The 25,783-nt window shown below is 36.8% G+C and overlaps 1 protein-coding gene across 7 annotated transcripts in view; it reads left to right on the top strand.

Moving 5' to 3' along the window:
- The window catches only part of ABCB1 (ATP binding cassette subfamily B member 1), a 234,141-nt gene that overhangs the window by 153,736 nt on the left and 54,622 nt on the right, over nt 1-25,783 (top strand). For all 7 annotated transcript variants that reach the window (NM_001171064.2, XM_019814933.3, XM_045041350.1 and 4 more), the window contains 9 exon segments: nt 247-438; nt 851-1,022; nt 13,377-13,501; nt 21,878-22,049; nt 24,116-24,229; nt 24,347-24,457; nt 24,637-24,762; nt 24,872-25,075; nt 25,397-25,567. In NM_001171064.2, the coding sequence (NP_001164535.1) occupies nt 247-438; nt 851-1,022; nt 13,377-13,501; nt 21,878-22,049; nt 24,116-24,229; nt 24,347-24,457; nt 24,637-24,762; nt 24,872-25,075; nt 25,397-25,567 (1,387 nt within the window).

The raw sequence follows: 25,783 nt of genomic DNA, 5'->3' as shown, positions 1-25,783 counted from the left end.
ACACAGCAGATAAGTGAAAAGCTGGGATTTGAGCCAAAGCAGAAACCACACTCCTAACCAACCCACCATGTTGGTTGGCATAGACATAGTTGGATGCCGACCATCAAATCTGTTTGTTACAACCCCTCCTTATTTGTTAAGGATGGAAAGATAGCCAGATGACTGAAAACATAAGTATTATTAGTCTGTTTGGGAAAGCTGTGGTGACCAGAAAACTGTACGTGTAGTGTTCTTGTTGCTTTGCAGGTATGCCTATTATTACAGTGGGATCGGTGCTGGTGTGCTGGTTGCTGCTTACATCCAAGTTTCATTCTGGTGCCTGGCAGCTGGAAGGCAAATACTCAAAATCAGAAAACAATTTTTTCATGCTATAATGCGACAGGAGGTAGGCTGGTTTGATGTGCATGATGTTGGAGAGCTTAACACCCGGCTCACGGAGTAAGTACCAGGTTTTGTGTCTAACGCAGACACGGTTCTTGTTCTTACTTACATGAAAAGGGACGCCATCAGATCTGCTCAGAGATACTAGTGCATAACTCAGGAGTAATTAGAAGCCTAAATTCCTTCTGAGCAGCAACCATGTCTTATGTATTCTTTTGTTCCCACCACCCAGGCAGGGCATGAGGGGATTTGCATGACTAGCAATGAGGGAGACCTGCCAGACTCACAAAGTCCTCTGAGAGTGGTTCAGTAGAGTAACAACATGGAACTTTCTGAGGATGTTTCCAAGCAAAATTGTAGATGTAAACTAATTACCCTGCACTTAAAACACCACAACTAACTGGATTCAGGAGAAAAGTTCTGTGCTCACAATTCTAACATTTATTTCTAACACTGTCTGTTCTTTTAGTGATGTCTCCAAAATTAATGAAGGAATTGGTGACAAAATTGGAATGTTCTTTCAGTCAATGGCAACATTTTTCATCGGTTTTATAGTGGGATTTACACGTGGTTGGAAGCTAACCCTTGTGATTCTGGCCATCAGCCCTGTTCTTGGACTGTCGGCTGCTATCTGGGCAAAGGTGGGTAAAGCATGTAAATCCAGATTTTAAATTGTCCCCACTTCCCTCCCCCCATGGTGGACGGCTGTTTTTGTCACATGATGACCCTGCCCCTGTACTTACTTGGTTTTAGATCATCTATTCAAAATCAGTGGGAATAAGTGGGTGTAACCGCAGTAAGTCCTACCCTTGCCAGGACTGCATGCTGTCCTGGGCCATGTGATTATTTGGGCAAGGTATGAGCTAGAAGGAAGTAGGTCTCACATCTCATCCCCTGATTTCATATAAAAGGCATACTCAACTCTCAAAGAGCTGTGTTCTATATTCACAAACAGAAATTCAACTGGAGATTCAAGTTCAGTGACAACATATGTCCCATTCAGCTAACGTTATTGATTTTAAAGTCTTTTAGATCTTGTTTAATTTGTAAATTGATTTAATAGTTGTGTCAGTGTTATACATGATTCTCTAGTGTTTAACATATTTAAATCCATTGGTATGAAAATTGTTTTTCAAAACTACTTTTGGGTCCCCTATGCATATAAATCCTAAGCCTGAAGTTCTCTCTTCCAATCACAAAGCAAAGTAGTGCCAGTTACCCTGCCCACCTCTGCACACAGATGGTCTTGTGAAATGTATTGAGTTTCTGAGGAGTCTGTTAATATGTTGCTGAGACTAACAGTGTTGTTGGTATTTAAACTGCATTTCTCTGTTAGTCTGCTGAAATACTTGGCCTGTGTGGTAATTGATTTTTCTGTTTACCTAGAATATTAGTCAGGTGGCAAACTGTTCATATCAGTATTTGTTGAAAAACTGTCTAAAATGTATTGGTGTCTGTTCTAGTTATGTTAGGAAAACAGACAGCAAGTTAATATTTTAATAATTATGCTTTGCTTCTGATACTATTTATTTAATAAATGGAGCCATCGGCTTATGGCCAGAGACCTAAGTTTTAATCCTCACTCTGTCATAAAGTTTTGGTAAGATTTGAAATGAATTTTTTAAATTCTTTGATTATCAGCCATATTAAAGAAGTAATGTGGCCCCATCTGGGAAGCTTCTTTGTCCCTGTGAGCCTGAGGCTCTTCTCTCCAATTGGATCAAGAAGGAGGAACAGGATGAGACCCAGTCACAACAAGCTTCTTGGTCTAGGAAGCCTCTTTAGATCAGTACTCTGGCAACTGACATCTTCCGACCAGAGACACTAGCACAGCTAGAGGGCGCAGGTAGGGGAAACCACCACACGCTGCCTCTAGCAAGAGATACCTGGTGGTCTGGCCTTTTAGAAACCACTTCCACTCTAACCTCTTTTTTTGTTAAAAACTGAGAACAAACTGAGGGTTGATGGGGGGTGGGAGGGAGGAGAGGGTGGGTGATGGGTATTGAGGAGGGCACCTTTTGGGATGAGCACTGGGTGTTGTATGGAAACCAATTTGTCAATAAATTTCATATATAAAAAAAATTAAAATTAAAAAAAAAAAAAAAGAAACCACTTCCACTTCCTCAGGTAGCAGACACAGAGGCCAATAGAAGTACTGGCAGCTCCAGATAAACCATGCTGACCAAACTAATACACAAAGTCTCTGAATATGAAACTGCCCCTGGAACCACAGCTCACAAAGTAGGCCAGACAATGTAACGGCTTGCTAAAAAGATTTAAATAGGACCCATTCTCCTAGCATACTAGACAAAATGTCCAGGATAAAGTAAAAGGTCACTTGTCATACCAGTAATCAAGAAAATCACCAGTTGAATGAATAAAAAATCATTAACTGATACCAACACTGAGATAAATCAGATGTTAGAATTATTTGACATGGATTTTGAAACAGCTGCCCTAAAAATTTCAAATTCTCTTGAAACAAAAGAAAAAAATAGCTAATACCAGCAATGAAGTAGAAGTTACAAAAACAAATGAAATGAGAGAACTGAAAAGATACAACAGCAGAAACAGAAGTCACAGCGGATGCGCTCGGTCTCATTAAGTGGAGATGACTGAATAGAATCAGTGTATCTGGAGATAGAATAATAGAATTTACCGGGTGCCCGGGTGGCTCAGTCGGTTAAGTGACCGACTTTGGCTCAGGTCATGATCTAGCAATTTGTGAGCTCAAGCCCTGCATCAGGCTCTGTGCTGACAGCTCGGAGCCTGGAGCCTGCTTAAGATTCTGTGTCTCCCTCTCTCTCTGCCCCTCCCCGGCTTGTGCTCTGTCTCTGTCTCAAAAATGAATAAATGTAAAAAAAAAATGTAGGAGAATGAGAACTAGAGGCAACAAATAGTAAACAGGTAAAATGGTGGACTTAACTGCTATCATTAATTATCTTAAAGATAAATAGTTTAAATATACCCATCATAAGAGGAATTAACAGTAGATTGAAAAAACACATGAACCAACTACATGCTGTTTCAAAGAAACTTAATTCAAATTCAACAACATAGGTAGAGTAACAGGATGAGAAAAGATATACCATGCAAACATTAACTTAAAAATGGCTATATTAATATCTGGAAATTTAGACTTCAGAACAAAGAAAGTTATTATAAAAAGAAGAATACATAATGATAAAAGTTTCAATCCACCAGGAAGACATCTTGATCCTAAATGTGTGTGCACCCAATAACAGCCTTCAAATATATGAAGTGAAAGGTCAGAGAATTGAAGGGAAAAATAGAAAAATTAATTCAACAGTTACAGTTGAAGACTTCAACACCCCCTTCTTAGTACTGATAAAACTACTAGACAAAAAATAAGCTAGAATATAGAAGATCTAATCAATACAGTCAACCAATAGAATCTAATTGAGATTTATAAAACACTCTGCAACAACAGCATAATCCAGTTTAAACATTCACCAATATAGATCATATCCTGGGCCATAAAACAAACCTCAACAAATTTAAAAGAATTGGAGCCATAAAGTGTGTTTTCCCTGACTACAGCAGTGTCATACTAGAAACAAATAAAAGAATGACAATGAGAAAATCTCTAAGCCTGTGGGAGTCAATAGACTTTTAAATAATCCTTGGATCATGAAGTTTCAAATGAAAAGCATATATAACTAAAGGAAAACAAAAACACTGTCAACATTTTGGGATACAGCTAAAGATGTGCTGAGGGAAATTTATAGCATTAAATATCTACATTAGAAATGAGGAATGGTCCGAGGCACCTAGGTGGCTCAGTCAATTAAGCATCCTGACTTTGACTCAGGTGATGATTTGGCTCATGTCATGATCTCACGGTTTGTGAGTTCAAGTCCTGTGTCGGGCTCTCTGCTAACAGCTCAGAGCCTGGAGCCTGCTTCGGATTCTGTGTCTCCCTCTCTCTCTGCCCCTCTCCCACTCACCTATGTCTCTCTCTCTCTGTCTCAAAAATAAACATGAAAAATAATTATAAATTAAAAAAATGAGGAAAGGTCTCAAACCAATAATATAAGTTTCTACCTCAAGAAACTAGAAAAAGAAGAGCAAAATAAAATCAAAGCAAACAGAAATAAATAAAAAGGTAAGAGCAGAAATTAGTGAAATTGAAAATAGGAAAATAATAGAGAAAATCAGTGAAACAGAAAGCTGGTTTTTCAAAAAAGTCAATAAAATTAGCAAGACTAGCAAAAATACACACCAAATCAAAATAGCAAGAATGAATTAAAGGATATCACTATAAATCCTGCAGGCCTTAAAAAGATAATAAGGGAATACTGCAAAAAATTTTACACTCCTAAATTTAAAAAGTTTGAGATAAACTGCTTAATAACAGCAAACTGCCAAATGCAACTAAGGTGAGATAGACAATTTGAATGGCCCTATAATCACTAATATTTTGTGACTTCACAGCTCTTAGAAAGAAATCCTCAGGCCCAAATGATTTTAATGAAAAATTCTACCAAACATTTAAAGAAGAATTAACATGATTTATATAATCTCTTCCAGGAAAAAGAATACTTTCTCTTCTTTACCACAGATTAAGGACCATTTTCCAACTCATTTTATGAGGCTAGTATTTTTTGATACCCAAACTAGACAACAAAGACAATATAAAAAAAAATGTACACCAATATCTTTCACAGACTGAGAGTAAAAATTCCTCAGTAGCATACAGGTGACCCTTGAACAACACTGGCTTTGAACTGTGTATGTTCACTTCTCAGACTTTCTTTTAAAGTTCACTTATTTATTTTGAGAGAGAGAGAGAGAGAGAGAGAGAGAGAGAGCAAGCATGGGCGTGTGAGTGAGGGAGGGGCAGAGAGAGAGGGAGAGAGGGAGAACCCCAAGCAGTCCTGCACAATCAGTGCGGAGCCCAGTGTGGGGCTCAATCTCAAGAACCATGAGTTCGAGATATGAGCTGAAATCAAGAGTAGGACACTCAACCGGCTGAGCCACCCAGGCATCCCAATTTTATATAGATTATATACTATTTCCATATTATTGATTGAGCCCTGTTCCCTGGATTGAAGTAAACCAGTGAAAAACTTGGAAGCATTTCTTTTTTAAGTTTATTTATTTATGTTGAGAGAGTGAGTGAGAAAGCATGATCAGTGGAAAGACAGAGGCTGAGTCCCAAGCAGGCACCCACGATTTTCTTAACGTTTTCTTTTCTCCAGCTTACTGTATGGTAAGAATACGGTGTATAATACATATGTGTTAATTGACTATGTTACCTGTAAAGCCTCTAGTTAACAGTAGGCTATTAGTAGTTAAGTTTTTGGAGAGTCAAAAGTTATGCAGAGGGGGTGCCTGGCTGGCTTAGTCAGTAGAGCATACAGCTTTTGATCTCGGGGTTGTGAATTTGAGCTCCATGTTGGGTATAGAGATTACTTAAAAGTAAAGTCTTAAAAAAAAAAAGTCATACATAGACTTTTGCCTGTGTAAGGTGTTGGCATCCCTTTCATATTGTTGAAGGGTTAACTGTATTAGCAAACCAAATCCAGCAATGTATAAAAAAAATACTATACCGGGGCGCCTGGGTGGCTCAGTCAGTTAAGCGTCCAACTTCGGCTCAGGTCATGATCTCGCGGTCTGTGGGTTCGAGCCCCGCGTCGGGCTCTGTGCTGACAGCTCAGAGCCTGGAGCCTGTTTCAGATTCTGTGTCTCCCTCTTTCTCTGACCCTCCCCTGTTCATGCTCTCTCTCTGTCTCAAAAATAAATTAAGTGTTAAAAAGAATACCATGACCAAGTGGGGTTTGTTTCAGCTAGGTAAGACTAGCTCAACATTTGAAAATCAATCAGTATAATTCACTGTATCGACAAGGTAAAGAAGAAAAACTGTGTGATAATATCAACTGACAGAGAATAAACATTTGACAATATCCAACACCCATTGGTGATTAAAAAAACCCAAAACCCCCAAACTAAAAAACCTCTCAGCAAGTCAAGAATGGTGGGATATTACTTCAACTTGATAAAAATCATCTGCAGAAACCCTACAGCTAATGTCATGTTTAATAGTGAAAGTCTGAATGCTTTCTCCCTAAGACTGGGAATAAGGAAGGTAAGGAGGTCGGCTCTTCCTACTTTTTTCAACAAAGTATAGAGCTTCTAGTCATTATAAGAAGGCAAGAAAAAGAAAGGCATATAGATCAGAAAAGAACAAAATTATATCTATTTATCAGTAGCATACTTTTTTTTTTAAATTTTTTTTTCAACGTTTATTTATTTTTGGGACAGAGAGAGACAGAGCATGAACGGGGGAGGGGCAGAGAGAGGGAGACACAGAATTGGAAACAGGCTCCAGGCTCTGGGCCATCAGCCCAGAGCCTGATGCGGGGCTCGAACTCACGGACCGCGAGATCGTGACCTGGCTGAAGTCGGACGATTAACCGACTGCGCCACCCAGGCGCCCCAGTAGCATGCTTTTTTATGTAGGAAATCTTAAGGATCACTTCTCAGACTTTTGGCTAGGATCAAGTGAAAATCTTAAGGAATCTACAGTCTTCTAGAACTAATAATTGAATTTAGAAAGGTCACAAGTTACCAGATCAATTACATTTCTACACAGTAACAATACACATGCACAACCCAAAATGTAAATAGTAAGTTAAAATTAATACCATTTGTGATCACTACAAATAAGGTAATACTTAGGTGTACACTTCATAAAACATATATAGGATCTGTATGGTGACAATTATTAAATGGTCATGAAAGAAATCAAGGCTGAGTAATTGAAGAGACATGGTATGTTCATAGATTAGAAGACCCAACATAGTAAAGATGTCATTTCTTTCCAAACTGATGTGTATGTAGATATAAGGCACTTCCTATAAATATATAAATATTACAGTAGCGTTTTCTTGCGGACATAGATGAAACAGCTATTCTAAAATTTATATGGAAAGACACAGGCCCTAGAAGAGCTAAAACAATTTTGATAAAGAATAAAGTGAGAAGAACAGGTCCGTCTGCTATCAAAGTTTACTCTACTGCTGTGGTATACTGGCTGAAGGATAGACTCATAAATCAATGAAAACAATAGAGAACCCAGAAATAGACTTACGCAAATATGCCCAGCTTATTTTTGATGAAGATACAGAGCAATTCAGTGAAGGAAGAATGGACTTTTCAACAAATAGTGCTGGAGCAATTGGATATCCACAGGTGCAGGGGTGAGGGGGGGACCCTTGACTTAAACCTCACACCATATAAAAATTAACAAAATGGATCATAGACTTATATGTAAGATGTAAAGCTATAAAACTTTGAGAAGAAAACACAGGAGAAAATCTTTAGGATCTGTGCCTAGGCAAGGAGTTCTTACATTTGACACTAAAAGCTCAATCCTTGGAAAGAAAAAATTATAAATTAGGCTTCATCGAAACTAAAAACTTTTGCTCTCTGAAAGCCATGTGAAAAGGATGAAAAGATGGGCTACAAACTGGGGAATAATTATATGCAAACTTACCCAGACAAAGGACTTAGTATCCTAAAACTAAAAACTCAGTAAAAAACAAAACAATTAGAATGGACAAAAGACATGAACAGTTTGTCAAAAAGGATATACAGATAGCAAGTAAGCACATGAAAAGTTGTTCAGTATTATTAGCCATCAGGAAAGAACTAAATTAAACTACAATGAGATATCACTACACATCTATCAGAATTGCTAAAATAAAATTAAAAAATAATGAAACCAAATGCTGGTGAGATGCAGAGAAACTGAATAACTCGTAGATTGTTGGTGGGAATATAAAATGGTAGGGCACTCTGGAAAACAGTTTTGCAGTTTCTGGAAAACTAAACATGCAGTTACCCATATAATTCAGCAATTGTACTCTTGGGCATTTATCTGAGAATAAAGAAAATTTTGTTCACTCAGAACCTGTATTCAAATGTTTTAGCAGCTTTATTTGTAATGGTTCAAAACTGAAACATCCCCAGATATCCTTCAACGTGTGAATGATTAAACTGTGGAATATACCATGGAATACTACCTAGGAAAGAACTAGTAATATACACAACAACCCAGATGAATTTCCAGATAAATTATGCTGTGTGAAAAAAGCCAATCCAAAAAGGTCACATCACATTATGAATTAGCTTATATAAGTATTCTTGAAATGATAAAATTCATGACATAAAACAGATTATGGTTTTCAGGGTTAAGGGATAGGGAGGAGAGGAGAGGAAAAGCAAGGGGCAAGGAAAGAGGTGGCTGTGGCTATGAAGAGTAGCACCAAAGGATCCCTGTGGCGGAATTGTTATGTATCATGATTGGTCACATGAAGGTACAGAGATGATAATGTTGCTTAGAACTAATCACATGCACGTGAGTGCATGTAAAATAACATTGACAGATAAATGTTAAATGTTAAATTCCTGATTGGGATATTGTACTGTAGTTTTCAGGATGTTTTTCTTGGGGAACACTAGATGAAGAGTATGTTGAAAAATAAAATTTAACTGAGTGAATTTGAAGATCTGATTGGGTTTATTCATTGAAGCATGAATCAGGCAGCATCTCTTCTACAAATAGAAAGGATCTCCAAAGAGTTGTATAAATGAAAGGTTTTTATCCGCAGAAGAGGACAGAAAGAGAAAGTTTTCTTTTTTTTTTATATATGAAATTTATTGACAAATTGGTTTCCATACAACACCCAGTGCTCATCCCAAAAGGTGCCCTCCTCAATACCCATCACCCACCCTCTCCTCCCTCCCACCCCCCATCAACCCTCAGTTTGTTCTCAGTTTTTAACAGTTTCTTATGCTTTGGCTCTCTCCCACTCTAACCTCTTTTTTTTTTTTCCTTCCCCTCCCCCATGGGTTCCTGTTAAGTTTCTCAGGATCCACATAAGAGTGAAACCATATGGTATCTGTCTTTCTCTGTATGGCTTATTTCACTTAGCATCACACTCTCCAGTTCCATCCACGTTGCTACAAAAGGCCATATTTCATTTTTTCTCATTGCCACGTAGTATTCCATTGTGTATATAAACCACAATTTCTTTATCCATTCATCAGTTGATGGACATTTAGGCTCTTTCCATAATTTGGCTATTGTTGAGACCACAAATGTATGGCCAACTCATCTTTGACAAAGCAGGAAAGAACATCCAATGGAAAAAAGACAGCCTCTTTAACAAAGAGAAAGTTTTCTAACAAAAGATTGTGTCAGTCAAGATCACCTTCCTTTGGGGGAAGGGCATGCAGATGACTTCATTAGTACTGATCAAGTCATTTCAGAATGATTGGTTAAATGTCACATTCCTGGGAAAGGCTGAAACTGCAATTAGGTTAGATACTAAGTCTTGGTTTGCTGGCTTGAGGCTTAGCACAGGTGACTCCATTTTAGATCTTTTGTCTCTGTTGTTTCTTACAACTGTACGTGAGTCTACAGTTATCTTGAAATAGAAAAGTTAAAAAAAAATAAAGCATATATAAATTATATCAATACAAAACAAAAACCTAAACTGAGAAATGGAAAAGTGGGAGAAAGATAAAGATCAAAATATCTGGTCAGAAATATTGCTTCTGAATGTGTTAGTTTGAATAATACAAAATTGCCTATATTACACAACTTACTAAAATGGCAATTTCATGTCTCAAACTAAAAAAATTAAGTTTTGTTAAGAAATTGGCCCTCTGTGGAAGAAAGGATGAGTAAGTGATACTTTATGTGGTTATTTGTAATGGAAGTATCACCATTCCATAATTTTATATTAGAGGGATAGTAAAAGTTCATTTTTCATATTCCTGAGAATAGTTTGGAGATTTTTTTTTCTTTGAAAAGACATGATCTCTTCAAAACAAAGAGAAACTAACAAACACTTAAGATTCTACCATAATCTTGCCTAAACCTATATATATTTGTGGAAGGTCTTAGAAGAGAAAAAGATCCAGGTTTATTGAAGTAATTGATATGGTACTTGATATATCAACAGTAAATTAAAATAGCATATTTTGAAACTCCAAATTCAAAAATATTTCTGGTAATCTTTCTGTATTTGTCTGCCTCGTGATCACTGTGGGATGAGGTTTCAAGGGCAACAGAGAAAAATAGCTGAAGTGTATTGCCTGTGCCTCTTACATTATGCAGAGCTGTTTGTTCAGGGATGGCAATGACCACACTAACTCAGACACAGCACTATGAATGATTTTGGCAAGTGTGGTGGAGAAACCCTAGGAAGGACGGGAGGGGCAGAAGAGTTTTCCTTTCTTCCCTTTGAGGTTCTCTGGCTGGTCTAATAATTAAATTGGTGTAAGACAGATTAACACTAGAATAACAAGAGTTTAATAACATGTATACTTCCTGTGTACATGGGAGGGACCAAGGAAAACTGAATAACTGCCCAAAATGGTTGAAGCCATCACCTTAAATACCATCTTCAGCTAAAGACAAAAGAAGGTGTTTGGGGTTGGGGTGTCAGTTATAGGAGCCTATTAGGAAAGGCACAATAAGCAAGGGTAAGGTTGTTATGCAGATTTAAGTATTTGGTTGTCTTCTCTTTTAATATGAGTTTCTAGAGATTTAAAGTCTCGCCCTTGTCTTGGCACATCAGGGAGATACTCTTCCAAATGGAGATTTCCATGTGTGCCTGGGTGACTCAGTCGGTTGAGCATCCAACTCTTGATTTTGGTTCAGATCATGGTCATGGATTGAGCCCCTTGTCAGGTTCCATGCTGAGCATGGCCCCTGCTTAAGATTCTCTCTCTCTCTCTCTCTCTCTCTCTCTCTCTCTCTCTCTCTCTGCCGCTCTCTTTTGCTCATGCACTCTTTCTCTCAAAACAACAACAAACAAACAAAAAAACAAATGGAGATTTCCCTTATACATGTATATGTGTCTTACAAAAGGCTAATTTCTGCTTGGTTCTTGGATTTCTTCCTGTGTTTGCAATTTCTTAAAAATAACAAATTTAAAATAATATGTGTCGGGGCATATTTTGTGTGGCAAATTTTGCTTCTTTGTGGTTGCTTTGAGAAGTCAGGAAAGTCTAGTGCATAAGTGGGTTATTGCTTTGGGTACCAAAGAAGATAGGTACATACAGCACCATCTGTGTACAAGTACTATGTACTGTGTATCTGTGTACATAGAACACAGTTAATAGATTTTCATTTGCCTTCACCCACCCATTCTTGTTACTGGACAAGGGTCTGTTGCCTGGTGCTCAGCAAGCCAAATACCCCAGTTTTGTGGCAGAGAAAAAGGGTTTTATTATATGGCATCAAGCAAGAAAGTGAGAGAAAATTTCTCAGTCTGCCTCCCCGAAGGGCTGCAGTTGGGTATATATAAGGATAAGGGGTCAAGATGTCACAGGGTATGTAGGTTGAATGGAATAAGCTGATTGGATAAAAGGAAAAAGGGAGGTATTCTCTCTTCTGGGATTCATGTTCATTAAATAGCAGCATAAGAATGAGAGGTGTAGAGATCTCAGGGTATGTCATCACACAGATGTTACTTTTGTTCACTCTTGATGCCTTTTGTACAACCACAAGAATTCTTCCCGTTTTGCTCTGTTCTCAGCTAGTCTTACCAGTGGTTGGTCGGCTTCTGCAAAAAGGTTCCTAAATCGATCAGGTTAACCAGAGTTTCCTACAGTAGAATGGCCAAGCATTTGTTAACTCAACATGTCAGTTTCCGTCTTAAATCCTTCACAGCTCCTTTTACTTTCACACACAGCAAAAGAAGAAATACACTGTTAAAATCAAAACCACTTAGAGCTTTTCACTGATATGACTTATATAAATGAGTCCAGAAATGCCTATAAATTACTTATTGAAAGGGTGTAATACTTTATTATTAATTGCTTACATGTAACCCTTAGGTGGTTGACTACATAAGCATTCCAGGTACAAATAGTAACCTTAGTCCTTTGCCCATATCACTTGATCCGATTTTCATAATAGGGCCCTTGGGGAGCCCAGTTTACATGTCAGTGGCTGGCCTCCCACCTTATACTTCTGTTCCAGAGAACAATTAGCAATTGCTGTGTTCAGTTCATACCATATTTCCTTGATGTAATTAATGCCTTTTTTTCCCCGTTTTTATGATTATGGTATATACCTTCTTTTCTGAAATTTAAAATCTCCCCAAAGTTCTGTTTTATTTATTTAGATGAGGATCCGTGAGGTAGTTGGTGAAAAAATAAAAAATTTAATTTATTATATGCCATCTCAGTCCAAAAAGAATTTGAAGTGGCTAATAGAGTGAATATATATACTTAAAAATAGAACATCATTTCCCTCTCTCTTTTTTCCCCTCCCATATGTTCATCTTGTTTTGTTTCTTAAATTCCACATATGACTGAAATCATATAATTGTCTTTCTCTGACTTATTTCGCTTAGCATAATATATTCTAGCTCAATCCATGTTGTTTCAAATGGCAAGATTTCATTTTTTTTGATGGCTGAGTAATATTTCATTGTATATATATACACCACTTCTTCCTTACCCATTCATCAGTCAATGGACATTTGGGCTCTTTCCATAATTTGGCTATTGTTGATAATGCAGCTATAAACATTGGGTGCATGTACCCCTTCGAATCTGTATTTTTGTACCCTTTGGGTAAAAACCATGAGAGACTCCTAAAGGTAGGGAACAAATTGAGAGTTGATGGAGGGAGGTGGGTGGGGATGGGCTGGATGGGTGATGGATACTGATGATAGCACTTGTAATGAGCACTGGGTGTTGTATGTAAGTGATGACCCACTGAATTCAACTCCTGAAACCAATATTGCACTGTATGTTAGCTAACTAGAATTTAAATAAAAATTTGAAAAAAAAATAGAACATTATGACCAAAGATGAGTTGAAAGACAGATTTTATTCTATATATACACTAACATACAAACATTGTTGGTGTATATATTTGTGTTTCTTTTACAGAAGATAAAATTGTTAAAAATTTTCAAATTATCTGAAATTATATTTTTAAACAGATACTATCTTCATTTACTGATAAAGAACTCTTGGCATATGCAAAAGCTGGAGCAGTAGCTGAAGAGGTCTTAGCAGCAATTAGAACTGTGATTGCCTTTGGAGGACAAAAGAAAGAACTTGAAAGGTTTGAGTCTCTTTTTTTAAGTTGCTAGAAATGTTAAGTTCTCTGTCATCTGATATGCCATTCAGGTTGACAGTGTTGAGTATAAGGGTGTGTATGTGTGTGTATATATTTTTTAATAGCTTCTTCGATGTCGTACAGCATAGCTAATATTCTGGAAAAGTTGTAATTTTAGTTGTATTCCTCTTATATCTGCTAATTCAAAACATTTTCTAGAATGTCTTAGGTGGGTAGTGACAATGAAATGGTTTCTTAAGGCTAACATATTTTATATATGATGATAATTTTCCCCATCAAGTTAATACTTGGTTCTCTAAGACTAATTGAGTATTTTGTGTAAGATCTAGGGAGACATTTTAATCTGTGGTTCATTTCCCCTCTTGCCCAGGCACCTAATCAGTTATGTGATGCTTTTGGAAGATAAAAATATAATTAAAAAGCACCTTTGTACAAAAGGTCAAAATCTTTATTATATGTTGTTTAGTATATTCTTGCAACTGTCCCTTTTTATTAGATTTATGAGAATGTAGATAGTAATTTATTGCAGTGTATAATATTCATCAGATCCATTGATTTCTAAACAGTAACAGACTTTATTTAAAATTGAATATATGTTATACTATTCTGATATTAGAGCATTTTAATGTTATGAACATATGTATATTTGGAAATTAGGAATAGTGAACTATATTGTTTGGAGCATTATACATTGTTGGTAAAACCATAAGAAAAACAAGGGAATTTTTATAAGTCAGAATAATAGTTCCCTCTGGGGGAGATGAGACATGGTTAATTAGATTAAGACTCATAGCAAGGGGCTTCTGTGGTTCTGGTGTGTTCTGTTTCTTGACCTCAGTTGTGTGCTGACATGGGTGTTAATGGCATAATTATTCTTTATAGTGTACCTATGTGTTTTTAGTATACTTGTGTTTATAATATATATTTCATGCCCACAAAGATGCCCTCTGAGACTAAGCACCTACCATTGTTCAAAGGAAAGCAGTACTGTATTCTCTCTCAATTTTTGGTAAGGTTTTTGCTTTTGCCTTAAAGTATGTCTGACTAGTAAAATGAGAAGTCTTGCCTAATGGTCAGGCAAGCATCCAGTCAAATACAGCTTTCCTCTTTTGGAGCTTAAATTTTATCAAGGGGAGGGGAAAGGTGCAGATGATCACAAATAAACAAAATATCTAATATACCAGTTGGGTAAATATTATTTGGGGATATAAAATACTCTGTTAGAGTCATAGGGCATACTATTTAAAAGATGATTCAGAAAACTCTTTTCTGAATAGTTAATGTTTGAGCAAACACAGAGGGAAGTTTTGAGCTCAGATTCTTTTCCAGTTTTTCTCAGTGGAAAGGTAGACCAGAGAAAGAATATGTCCACCAACATAGGGAAACAAATACAGCTTTTCTGCTTCTGCCCAGTTTCTGAGCTGGGGGAAAGCATCTCCCCATAGAAATCAAAATCTCAAGACTCACTCTCCGGTGCCCTTAGGATCTGAATTTACAAAATTCTGTGAGCTAAGGAGTGCTGTCTCCCCAAAACTGAGTATTTCACATTAAAAACAAATCCTAGTTCCATGATACCACTAGGGTATCTGGTAGAAGAAATGAAAAACTGCTGAAGATTAACAAATGAAGCATCCAAATTAAGAAGTTAGAAAAAGAACAACAGAGTAAAGGAAGTATAAGAAATAATAAACAGCAAAAAACAATTGAATAGAAAATAAATGTAAAAAAGCAGAGGCTTGACAAATCCATAAACTAATTCTTTGAAAAGACTAATTAATAACCAAGTATTTTGCAAGTTTAATCAGGAATAAAAAAAGTAATAAAAAATTGCTACAGATAAAAATACATTTTATTTTTAAAAAGTACAGCTTCATGGCTCAAGAACAGACACTCAGATCAGTGGAATAGAATAGAGAACCCAGAAATGGACCCACAAACGTATGGGCAGCTAATCTTTGACAAAGCAGGAAAGAATATCCAGTGGAATAAAGACAGTCTCTTCAGCGAGTGCTGCTGGGAAAACTGGACAGCAACATGCAGAATGAACCTGGACCACTTTCTTACACCATACACAAAAATAAACTCAAAGTGGATGAAAGACCTCAATGTAAGACAGGAAGCCATCAAAATCCTCGAGGAGAAAGCAGGCAAAAACCTCTTGGATCTTGCCCGCAGCAATTTCTTACTCAACATGTCTCTGGAGCCAAGGGAAACAAAAGCAAAAGTGAACTACAGGGACCTCCTCAAAATAAAAGCTTCTGCACAGCGAAGGAAACAATCAGCAAAACTAAAAGGCAACCGACAGAATGGGAGAAGATATTTGTAAATGACATATCAGATAAAGGGTTAGTGTCCAAAATCTAAAAAGAACTTACCAAACTCAACACCCAAAAAACAAATAATCCAGTGAAGAAATGGGCAAAAGACATGAATAGACACTTCTCCAAAGAAGACATCCAGATGGCCAACCGACACATGAAAAAATGCTCCACATCACTCATCATCAGGGAAATACAAATCAAAACCACAATGAGATACCACCTGACACCTGTCAGAATGGCTAACATTAACAACTCAGGCAACAACAGATGTTGGCAAGGATGCAGAGAAAGAGGATCTCTTTTGCATTGTTGGTGGGAATGCAAGCTGGTGCAGCCACTCTGGAAAACACTATGGAGGTTTCTCAAAAAACTAAAAATGGAACTACCCTACGACCCAGGAATTGCACTACTAGGCATTTATCCAAGGGATACAGGTATGCTATTTCGAAGGGACACATGCACCCCCATGTTTATAGCAGCACTCTCAACAATAGCCAAAGTATGGAAAGAGCCCAAATGCCCATCGATGGATGAATGGATAAAGAAAATGTGGTGTATATATATACATATACAATGAAGTATTACTCGGCAATCAAAAAGAGTGAAACCTTGTCATTTGCAACTACGTGGATGGAACTGGAGGGTATTATGCTAAGTGAAATTAATCAGAGAAAGACAAAAGTTATATGACTTCACTCATATGAGGACTTTAAGACACAGAACAGATGAACATAAGGGAAGCAAGAAAAATATAAAAACAGGGAGGGGGACAAAACAAAAGAGACTCATAAATATGGAGAACAAACTGAGGGTTGCTGGAGGGGTTGTGGGGGGGGATGGGTTAAATGGGTAAGGGGCAATAAGGAATCTACTGAAATCATTGCTTCACTATATACTAACTAATTTGGATGTCAATTTTTTAAAATAAAAAATAAAGTTAAAAGTAAAGCTTCATACTTATAAATTATAAAACCCTAATGAAGTAGACAATATCCTAGAAAAATATAGCCTAAAACTCTCACTTGAGAGGATGAAAACTTGAGTAGGCCAACAATCATTAAAGGAATTGAATCCAAAGTTTAAAATCTCTACTCCTGCCCTTATATACACACATAAACAAGCAAAACCCACAGAGTCCAGATAATTTCACAGAAAGGTTCTACTAAAACTTCATGAATGAGATAGCTCTATCTCACAGAAATTGTTTCAGAGAATGGAAGAAATATATATAGCAAGTTGTGAGTTCATCCTATGAGGCTAGTGTAACTTTGATGCCAGAATAAGACAGATACATGAGAAAGGAAAATTATAAAGCAGTTTAACCTAAAACATAGATGCAGAAGGTGTAGATAAATTATTAGCTAAACAAATCCATGTGAAAAATATCATCAGATTAAAGAAATCTTGAACTTACTGGCTTTATCCCATGAATGCAAAGATGGTTAACATTAGGAAATCTATTAATATAATTAGTCATATTAACAGATTGAAAGGAAGAAGCATTTTGTATTAACAGATGGTGAAAAAGAATTAATTATGTATTATTCATGACAAAAACTCATAAAACCAGGAGTAATAATTGATTTTCTTGATTCAATAAAAAGTATATACCAGAGATGTATAGGAAGCATCATACTTAATGATGCAATGTGAAAAGCATTCCTTAAAATGATGAATGAAACAAGTATGTCTGCTAGCATCATTTCTGTTTAGTGTTGAACTGGTTCTAGATAAGACCAAAGAAACAAATAAGAGTAAGAATAATAAAAGGAAAAGAAAAAAAAAAGAAATAAAAGTTATAAGGATTGAAAACAAGAAGCAAAACTGTCATTATTCACAGATGGTATGATTGTATGCACAAAAATTCCAGTAGCCTCTGCAGACTAATAATATTCAGTGAGATCTCTGGGTACCTGATCACAATTCAGAGAAAATTGCTGTGAAGCAACAATGAATAATTAGAAAACATATAAAATGTCATTAATTCTAAGATGCACATTTTTCTCTCACAGTTCTGAAACTGAGATAAATCTTACAATCAATGCCATCTTATAGTTGCTGTGGGTCTGGATTGAAGTCAGTTCTTGCAGGATTTGTGTTTGCTTCTGCCATTCACTGGGGACACTATTAACCTGAGACCACCTTACATTAAATTATATGTCTAGGAGTTTTTGAACCACACTGGCAGTGTGAATTTATAGTTCAGACCTGCATGAGTAATTGACTCTGGTTCCGATCCTCAGGGAGTTGTTTTTCCTCCCTTTACCTGATGCCAGGGTTGAGACATGCAAGTTCCCTTGCTGTCACTTTCCCTGGGGCATGTGCTTACTATACTGAGGCTGTAGCCCTTTGACTCCCAGCTGTATATGGAGTGTCCTATTTTTTTTTATTAATTTTTTTAATGTTTGTTTATCTTAAAGAAAAACAGAGTGCGGACGGGGGACGAGCAGAAAGAGAGGGAGACACAGAATCCGAAGCAGGCTCCAAGCTCTGAGCTGTCAGTGTAGAGCCCGACACAGGGCTTGAACTCACGACCCATGAGATCATGGCCTGAGCCAAAGTCAGTTGCTTTGATTGACTGAGCCACCCTGGTGCCCCTGAAGTATGCTATTAAACTCCTTAATGCTACATAAAATAACAGAATAACACTAACTTCTTACAATTAATGACATCCTAAATTTGATGAATAGGATAATTTTTAAAAAGGTATTATTAGAAATAAAAATTATAATTATGTATGGGATGTAAATAACATTGGTAAGGAGAGAAAGGACATCATGCGAGTCAAGTCCAATCTTCAGAACTTAGATAAATCTGATTATTTTAGTTCGGTAAAAGTTTAAATAAATTGAGGTGTTTGTTGTTGTTGTTTTTAGTTTAACTGTTTTCATTAATTAGGCACAGTAAGGTTTTTTTTTTTTACCCAAAGAAGATGGGGATCAAATTTTTATTATAAGAATAAGCAAATGAGCATACACAGCTGTTTTCAAAGATTCATTTTTTTGTGTGGCATCATTCATTCAGAAGACATTAGTTACTGGCATGTATCTTTGAAAGGACATTCTCTGTTGGCAAATTGGAAATTGGTTTTGCCTTTAAATAAACAGTAGATTCAGGACTACAACATGCTGGCATAAGTTTCTTTCCAGGTTGGCCATTTCTTGAAAGTTCATTCATTCAATAGTTTTAAGCCAGTATCTACCACATGCACTACACTAGGCTCTAGGTTTTCAGTAGTGAATTGGAAACGGAAAACCTTGTCCCTCTTATGATCCTTAGTCCAAAGAGTAAGATGGAGAAGAAGGGAAGGAAAGAAAGTAGAAAAGAAGGTAAAAAAGAAATCATTGATGAAATTAATTAAATTATCAACCTTTAAAAATTTGTTTTAACGTTTTATTTATTTTTGAGACAGGGAGAGACAGAGCATGAGCAGGGGAGGAGCAGAGAGAGAGAGAGGGAGACACAGAATCTGAAACAGGCTCCAAGCTCCGAGCTGTCAGCACAGAGCCCGACGCAGGGCTCGAACTCACGGACCGCAAGATCATGACCTGAGCCGGAGTCGGCCGCTTAACCGACTGAGCCACCCAGGCGCTCCAGACCTTTAAATTGTACTATGAAAGAATCAAGGAGTGTGCTGTAATAGCAAGGAGGGAAAATTTACTTTAAATATGGCAGTCAGGGAAGGCTGTGGCAGTCACGTCCTCTCTGAGGATATTTCATCTAGGCTGAGACTTGAGGGATGAGGAAAAGCCTGCCCTGGTGGGATTAGGGATGGAAGAGTCTTCCAAATTTCCTGAGGTGGCAGAGTTTGATGTATTCTAGAAAATACCACGAATGAGGCATATATGCCTGGAGCTGTGTTGAGTGAGGGGAGATGGAAAGGCTTTTGAAGGAAGTGGCGGTTATGGTGAGGAGGTAGGATTTTACTCCAAGGGCTCAGGGTTTTAACAAAGGAATGAGTATCCACATAACATGTTAACATCATTTCTCTGTGTGTAATTGGTTTGGTGATTGGAGGAGAGCAGTTAAAGATTGGAAACAGGGACCAGCTGTGGTTGTAGCCCAGGTGAAAAGGCTTATGGTGGCCTGAGGTAGACCGCAGGCAAGAGAGGGGAGAGAAGTACCTAGATTTCGGATATAATTTGGAAGTAGGATTGCTAAAATTATATTTAGACGAAATGTAACCCTTCAGTTTTCTTTTTAGTTCTTTCCTTTCCTTTCTCTGCTTCTGCATTGACAGGTAATTAAGGTCTTAGTTTGACTTTCTCTCCCAATTAACAGGTGCAGGAGGAAGCTGGCTTTCTTGGAAAGGAAATTTAACTCAGTAGTATAAGAATAGCTTTATTCTCCTAATTTTAAAATGATATTTTCCTCTCTTGTGTATGTCCTACCTGTTAGTATTTATTTATTTCTCTTGCTTAACTAAAATTGTTTCTTGCTCTTGTAAGTGGCTGTTTATATCACTGATATATATTTTCATAATATTTAAGAATTTTTTTTCAAAATATTGTTGTTTTTGTTGTGTATCTTTAATCCATTCTAGGAGTGTCACTTTAATTACCATTCTCATACTAATGCTTTTAATGAGTAGATTTTATTATCTGGTTTTATAGTGTGGTATTTTTATTAAAATGCTAATCAAAAAGCCTATGTAAAAGTATTGTCGATTTCTCCTTCCTCCTTACCCTCTTCCTTTTTTCATTTTCTTTTCTGGTATCTAAATGATTTTCTTCCTTGTTGTTGCTTCTTCCTGTGAAAGTGTTTCCTCTGGCTGCATGGTACCACAACATGTCATTGAAATGATTTCTGCATTAGTCTCGGTAAGCAAGAACTGATGTAAAGGAAATAACAATAAAGGTGTGGGTCATGTGCATTAAAGTTCCTTACTTGTAATCATGTATTGTCCATGCCTGGTAATGTCTTTTGTCTCAGGTCAACTCAAAAAGTGGGAAATAGATAGATAGGTAGATTAACCATTGAAACATGTTACTCAAAAATAATGTTTTTGTTCAAAGATTATAAGTGGCAAGTTAGGGTTTTTTGCAGAGAGAAACTCTAATAATTTACTATTTTATTACTCTAAAATTCTGTTTGAGTTCCGTCTTTAGTAGACATAGTAGTCATGTAAATTGCATTTGGCATGCTTTTAATTAGTACAGTAGCTAGTTAAAAAAAAGTCATGAAGGCAAGAAAGAAGGCATGCTCTTACCGGAGCAAGACTTTACCTTGGCTGTACATTCCAACTAACAGAGTGAATCCTCCAAAGAAAATATAATACTACATAATATTTATGTAGTTATGCTTTTACAGATCAAAGACCTCAACATATGAATTCTATATGGAAGTAAGTTCTTTCATTTCAGTAGCTGTGAACTTTTTCCTCCTGCAAGGCAATGTTCTAAATTCCCAGGGAGATATGATTAAAAAGGATGAAGACAGATTTAAGACTCAATTATAATCTATCCTATTTCTCTAATAATTTTACCTTGACTCTATATTTACAGAGATTCTTAAGAAAAGAGACATGGAGATAAGCTAATGGAGCCCACATAAAAAAAAGAAGAATTTTCCTTAATGTTTCCTTAAACATTCAGAGATTTAAGGGATTTCCTTGTGGTGGGCACTTTCTAGCATTATATCTGCTTTTTATTATTTAATTTAAAAGACGTGCAGATTATGAAGGAAAAACAGATGTTTTCATAGCTTCTATTTTTGTCTTGACTGTGAAATAATGCAAATTCTGGAAGTTTTGCTAAACATAATTTCCCTTATTTCACTATTGTTAACACCAGAAAGAACCTTTTGTAACACTTTCCCCCAAATTATTTAATCTCTGTAATCCTCAGTTTACTCTTTTACAAGAAGGGATTAATATAATACTAACATCATTGGGTCAACGTGTGGACAAAAGGAGAAAATACATGTAAAACACCTACCAACAGGGCTGGGCACATTCTAAGTACTTCATAACCATCATGTTATCTTGGCTCATTTCTTATGATTTATGAGTATTTGTGATAGTTTTTGTTATTTCTCCCAGGTACAACAAAAACTTAGAAGAAGCTAAAAGAATTGGGATAAAGAAAGCTATCACAGCCAACATTTCTATCGGTATCGCTTTCCTGTTGATCTATGCATCATACGCCCTGGCATTCTGGTATGGGACCTCCTTGGTCCTCTCCCATGAATATTCTATTGGACAAGTACTCACTGTAAGTGATGTTTTGTTAAGAAGTGAATCTCTCATAAAAACTTCAGTGAAGTTGAGTAGTGTTGGCTTGAATGATGTTGGAGAATAGATTTTGAAGAACTATTGAGTAATACAAAGAGTCATGTGCTACTAGATTAAAAGTGGAAAGGCAATTAGATGTATTGAGTAACCAATGTTGTCTTTTTTGCAGATCCCTGGTGTAGTTTTTTCTTGCAGCCTAAATAATACTAACATTACTAACCTCTGTAGCATGAACTTTCATTTGTTGAGATTATTTCTTTGTGTCAGGTTCAATGCTAAGCATTTCGATTTTATTTTCTGATTTACTCTTCACAGCAACAAATGGCAAAATACACAGTTTAACTATTTTTCAAATTCTTTTCAATGACAGCTAGTCCAACTTGCAAAATTATGGAAGTATTAATTGTTACCCGTCCTTAAAAAATACTCTGTTTAGAGGTTCTCTGCCTTACAGACCTTTGTACAAGCACAGAAAGCTTGCCATTTGATGTTACCCTCTTTTATTTAAAAATGGTGAAATGGTTCATAAACCAAGCTCAATCTGTATCTTGATCTAATAAAGCACATAGTTAGAAGAGTGACCCAGTTCCTTTTTCGTAGGCCAAGCACAGGTATATTGTTAGTACCCAGACCATATTTTGTTAAGTCCCTTAAAATACTTCAGGAACCAGATTTGTAATGTGGATATAATAATTGTCTCATCCAAAAGGTGCAAGGCTATTTAGTTAAGAATGGCTTTTACCAAAAGGCTTTTATTAGGATAGTAATGTTGTTGGTGAACCTAGGTTGCAATAAGAAATGTGTTCTACTTAATTGTAATGCCGATAAGCAGTTTAAAATCCTGTGTTCACTGATCCTAGATCTTCCTCACAAACTGGAAGTGTGCAGAATATGAGTAAGAACATGGGATTTGAAATCAGGCTGACTTGGTTCAAATTCCAGCTGTGCCACTTACTAGCTGTGTGGTTTGGGGTAGCCACCTAGACTTCAAGTTTATGCTACCTCTTTTGCCAGATGAAAATGGCAGGAATACTTTGCCATAACTTTTCAGTGTAGTTGTAAGTCCTAACATGAGAAAATGAATATAGAATCACTTAGCAAAACTCCTTCTGGGTAAATTATTGGGTAATATAATATCTGTGTGACTTAGAAAGAAATGAATAGTGATACTAGTTGCCTATAACCCTGAAGAAAAACATTTTCATTTTGGCAAAATGAAAAATAGAAAACCTGTTTATCAGACCTCAAAGAGAACACAGTCTGTTAGAAGGAAAGAAGACAACCCGATAAAGAATAATGCCCTAGATGTATGCTTTATCATTTACAAAATGTTTTCATATATACTGTTTCATTTGATACAACTCTGAGGTTGCCAGGTAAGGAAAACAGACAGAATCCTGCGTACTTTTGCAAATTTGGACCTTGGTTTTCTAACACTCCTATTGATGTTTGTCTCCCCTCTACCCTGCTGATGATATAAACCAAACTTCTTAGCCGTTAAATAAATATATACTAGAATTATTATTATATTTTGGTCCTGCGGAATTTATATCATTGTTTCACTGAGCAAGTAAGACTAATTCTGCATTATAAATCAAAAAAATATTTAGGGGTGCCTGGGTGACTCAGTTGAGCATCCGACTTCAGCTCAGGTCATGATCTCACACGATCTCTATACTGACAGCTCAGAGCCTGGAGCCTGCTTTAGACTCTGTGTTTCCCTCTCTTTCTGCCCCTCCCCTGCTCACACCCTGTCTCCTCCCTCCCTCCCTCCTTCCCTCTCTCTCTCTCTCTCTCTCTCTCTCTCTCTCTCTCTCTCTCACAATAAATCAATCAATCAATCAAAAGTTAAAAAAATTTTTTAAAGTATTTAAATTGTTAAAATGTTTTTAACACCCAGTATTCGTAAGTTGCCTTGCCATTTCAAAATTTAATTAGCTGAAAAAAATAAAAATAACATTTAATTAGCTATGTTAGAAGGAAGATGTATGGAAAAAAATGTAATAAACACTAAGTAACTTGATGACTTTCCTTCACATTCTTCAGGTTTTCTTTTCTGTATTAATTGGGGCTTTTAGTGTTGGACAGGCATCCCCAAGCATTGAAGCATTTGCAAATGCAAGAGGAGCGGCTTATGAAATCTTCAAGATAATTGATAATGTAAGTTTGGGCTAGCCATTGGTACATCTCTCTAAATGTTTTTCTAATTAAAAGTCAACCTCTTTATCACTTTATCCAACTCTCCACAAAAACCTTCTGAAATTTTATTCTGTTTAGAAACCAAGTATTGACAGCTATTCGAAGAACGGACACAAACCAGATAATATTAAGGGAAATCTGGAGTTCAAAAACGTTCACTTCAGCTACCCATCTCGAAAAGAAGTTAAGGTACAATGATAGATGATTCATGAGCGATTCCACCATGTATTGGATGAGGAGTCTCTGATACTTTCTTTGAGTGATTTTAAAGAAATGTATATTTAACCCTAGGTTTGACTTGAACTGTCAATTCATAGTCCCAATATCTGTGTATTGCCCTTAAGTTTATTTCTCATTCATTCTGTTAGATCTTGAAGGGCCTCAACCTGAAGGTTCAGAGTGGGCAGACAGTGGCCCTGGTTGGGAACAGTGGCTGTGGGAAAAGCACGACGGTGCAGCTGATGCAGAGACTCTATGACCCCACAGATGGCATGGTGAGGTGACTCTTGTTGAACTAGATGCTGCAGCAATCAGCAGTTACCATTGCAAATTTCACATTAAAAATCTGCAATGCATGGAAATCACACTTACTTTTTATTTCAGGTCAGTATTGATGGACAGGACATTAGGACCATAAATGTGAGATATCTTCGGGAAATCATTGGTGTGGTGAGTCAGGAACCTGTGTTGTTTGCCACTACAATAGCTGAAAACATTCGCTATGGCCGTGAAAATGTCACCATGGAGGAGATTGAGAAAGCTGTCAAGGAAGCCAATGCCTATGACTTTATCATGAAACTCCCTAATGTAAGTCTTCCTTGATCTTTGCCATGCTAGAGATTGAAAGAATAGAATGCTGGCTAATGCATAAGAAGTTAGGAATCTACTAAAAAAATAGATGATCCTTCTAAGAAGAAAGATCAAGATTCCTTCAGATTTTCAAGCTCTAGCACCATCAACTAGTAGTAGGCATATTTGTAAAAAATGGTGTTGGTTATTGCTAAATTTTAAGGAACTGGACTGTATTACCTGTGGGCCTTGGATTGTTTATGGGATTACTTCCCATCTTAAAATGTGACCTGAGATAGCTTGTTCTTTTGCTAACCGCCTTTATCTTCTGTGTTGTAGAAATTTGATACCTTGGTTGGAGAGAGGGGGGCCCAACTGAGCGGTGGACAGAAACAGAGAATCGCCATCGCTCGGGCCCTGGTTCGCAACCCCAAGATCCTCCTGCTGGATGAGGCCACATCAGCCTTGGACAGTGAAAGTGAAGCAGTGGTTCAGGTGGCCCTGGATAAGGTCTGTGAGCCTCAATTCACACCGACTTGATTCATGAGCATAATACTATTTTTAAAAAGGGACATTTCCGATGACTCCTAAAGTGATCTTTTAAGCTATCAAAATGAAATCTTCAGTCCTATTTGGACCTATTCATTTAATTTCTATTTATCTCCTTTTTAAAGTAGAAATGAACAAATTTTGACTGAATGGTACTTGGGAATTTTTTAAATTAAA

Source organism: Felis catus, chromosome A2 (genome assembly GCF_018350175.1).
Source record: "Felis catus isolate Fca126 chromosome A2, F.catus_Fca126_mat1.0, whole genome shotgun sequence".
Taxonomy (NCBI): domain Eukaryota; kingdom Metazoa; phylum Chordata; class Mammalia; order Carnivora; family Felidae; genus Felis; species Felis catus.
This window is presented reverse-complemented; position numbering and strand designations above follow the sequence as displayed.